The following is a 3260-nucleotide window of genomic DNA, read 5'->3' on the forward strand; positions in this document are numbered from 1 at the left end:
AGGATGGTTTCAGTTTCATGCACCTGTCAAGATGTATGAAACACTATACTTAACACATGTAGTTTACTCATTACAGCTGTCAAAATATGGTTCAAGATAAAAGAAATGTACGTTCACCTATTTTGGAAAAACAGCTTTGTCACTTCTATATTCAATCCCCATCCTTATGCCCTCTGGGCGAGAGTCTCATCTCAGTCACAGAAAATGTGACAAACAATGAAAAACTTTCACCAAAACCCACAAAAGCCCCATCCCTGGAAGAGACAACCTTTGTCTCCATCTTTGTTTTGCTGCCAGTACTCTGACGGGAACATCTGAGAAGCTACAGGAGCCACAAAACATCTTGATTATAATCCATGACAATGACGGCTCCACAGAAAATAATCATGCCTGGAGTCCCTCAGATCAGTGTACACACCGCTCTTGTAGTCTTTTCCTCAAAATAATTCCTGGATACACAGTTAGATGAGGACCATTTCATCTAATAGGCTGCAGTCTGTTACAACAATGCCGGTGGTTTTAAGCCAGCTAATAAAAGCGTTCAGGAATCTGGAGAAGGCGCTCTGTGTAAATTCTGAAAGATTCCAGAGATAAAACATAATTTTGGGAAGCATTTGGGGGCCAGAGGAGCTTGGCTAAAGAAACCAAGTTCTCTCTTGTCTCAGGAATCCTTGCTTTTTATTAACACAAATTGTCCTAAGGCAAAGTAGATATACAGCAAAAGCCAGGGTTTGGTATACAGAATCCATTGTCAGATTGGAAGAATTGCCTTCGGCTGTTCAGGTGTTTGGCCAGTAGGAGGCAATAACATGTAGACTGAAATGGCCTCAGCTGTCTGGAAGCAAGCAATCATTTTATGCATCCTTTTCAGGTTTGGGAAAATGCCCTCAGCCATTTCCAGATGATTCAGCCCTGCTGACATGCTGGGATTGGCTTCCAACACAACAACAATTAGGTCAGTGTTTCTGCAGTGAAAGGGTTTCCCATTACTGTTCTGGTCTTCAAACCAGTGACCATCAACCATGAAATTGTAGGCATTAGGGCACATGGCCCTCTGCAAGACCTGGGCAAGAGATTCCCTTCACATGTATTGGCTTCCCTTGCAAACAAGAAAAAAAAATTCATGCTCCCAGACATAACTGAGGTGGTCACAGCTGCCCCTCTTCGGAGTGACCTCTGTGTCACAAAGCATCCATCTTAACATGCGGACCAGAGAGTCCACAGTGTTTCCTGGAAAATTATGGGCAGCAATGTAAATTTGGCAAAAACTGCTGAGGTAATTTCTGCACCCTGGTCTTCCCTCAAGGCCAAAAATGTTTGAGACCGCATAAAAGTTTTGCACATCACCATGCTTGGAGAGCCCAGATTTTCTTATAAAGTAACCCACACAATAAATAGCACACACAAGATTAAAGACGACCCAGGAAAAAGCCTTCATTATTTTGCAAAGAAAGAAACCTGAGTCTGGCAGTTCTCCCATTGATGACTTCGGCACTCAATAAACTCATCATTAGCATCTAGGGAAAGTGTGTCCCTGAAAATGGCAGTTCTTCTGCAACATTATGTTTACGAGGACAACAGTAACGAGTCATATATGGCAACGCACGACAGGGAAAGAAGAAAGAACTAGGGCTCAGGTATTCCTCATTTCTGTCAACAAATTAGACAACAGACTTAGCTTTCCTGGGCACATGAGGATGGTGATTGCTACCATCTGTAGAGACCTTATAGGTGGTTCAGGTGAAATACCTTCAGCAACAGAAATATGCAGTGAGGTAGATCTGGTAGGACATCTCTGTATGTTAGAACGTGCAACATAATGACATAGTGCTCTACCATAAAAACACAGAAACACAACAGCAAAAACACTTATGGGAACTTTACAGAATATAGGCGATTAAATGTATGAGATACAATTCAGAAAAATGAGAATGCACAAATTTTCTTGTACTATTGTTAATTCCTAACTAAGAAACTACATTTCCTACACATCTAAGAAATTTCTAACATTTGCAATCTTATGCAGAGAATGAATTTAGAATTTGGCTGAGAGATACCTCATATTAATTGCACTCAGAATGGCTTTCCCCATTGTGAACTCTCTGATGATACTGGAGACCATTTCGGCCTCTATAAGATTTTCCACATTCACAGCATTGATAAGGCTTTTCTCCTGTATGAACTCTCTGATGATAACAAAGGGCAGAGCTCTGGGTAAAAGATTTCCCACATTCACTGCATTGATAAGGCTTTTCTCCAGTATGAAGTCTCTGATGATAACAAAGAGCAGAGCTCTGGGTAAAAGATTTCCCACATTCAGTGCATTTATAAGGCTTTTCTCCTGTATGAACTCTCTGATGAAAACGAAGGTGAGTGCTCCGAATAAAAGATTTCCCACATTCACTACATTTATAAGGCTTTTCTCCAGTGTGAATTCTCTGATGATAATGAAGGGCAACGCTAGTGGTAAAAGATTTCCCACATTCACTGCATTGATAAGGCTTTTCTCCAGTATGAACTCTCTGATGACGATAAAGGTCGCTCTTAGTGCTATAAGATTTCCCACATTCACTGCATTGATAAGGCTTTTCTCCCGTATGAACTCTCTGATGACGATGAAGGGCAGTGCTCTGGGTAAAAGGTTTCCCACATTCACTGCATTGATAAGGCTTTTCTCCTGTATGAACTCTCTGATGACGATAAAGGGTAATGCTCTGGGTAAAAGATTTCCCACATTCACTGCATTGATAAGGCTTTTCTCCAGTATGAATTCTCTGATGATGATGAAGGACAGTCTTAGTGGTAAAAGATTTCCTACATTCAGTGCATGTATAAGGCTTTTCTCCAGTGTGAACTCTCTGATGTTGATGAACGTTCTTCTTATAGGTAAAAGATTTCCCACATTCATTGCATTGATAAGGCTTTTCTCCCGTGTGAACTCTCCAATGACAACGAAGGGCACTGCTGTGTGCAAAAGACTTCCCACATTCATTGCATTGATAAGGCTTTTCTCCCGTGTGAACTCTCCGATGACAACGAAGGGCACTGCTGTGTGCAAAAGATTTTCCACATTCACTGCATTTATAAGGCTTTTCTCCAGTGTGAACTCTCTGATGTTGATGAAGGTTCTTCTTAGAGGTAAAAGATTTCCCACATTCACTGCATTGATAAGGCTTTTCTCCCATGTGAACTCTCCGATGACAACGAAGGGCACTGCTCTGTGCAAAAGATTTTCCACATTCACTGCATTTATAAGGCTT

General features: G+C 41.3%; 1 protein-coding gene across 1 annotated transcript; it reads right to left on the minus strand.

The window, feature by feature from the left end:
* Positions 1-1691: 1691 nt before the first annotated feature.
* LOC139000022 (zinc finger protein 658B-like) lies at positions 1692-3260 on the minus strand. Its single transcript, XM_070402276.1, has one exon. It carries the CDS (start codon positions 3183-3185, stop codon positions 2064-2066), a length of 1122 nt encoding a protein of 373 aa, XP_070258377.1. The 5' UTR covers positions 3186-3260; the 3' UTR covers positions 1692-2063.

This window comes from Myotis yumanensis, unplaced genomic scaffold (genome assembly GCF_028538775.1).
Source record: "Myotis yumanensis isolate MYYU_CA2020_CCGP unplaced genomic scaffold, mMyoYum1.0.hap1 SCAF_23, whole genome shotgun sequence".
NCBI lineage: Eukaryota > Metazoa > Chordata > Mammalia > Chiroptera > Vespertilionidae > Myotis > Myotis yumanensis.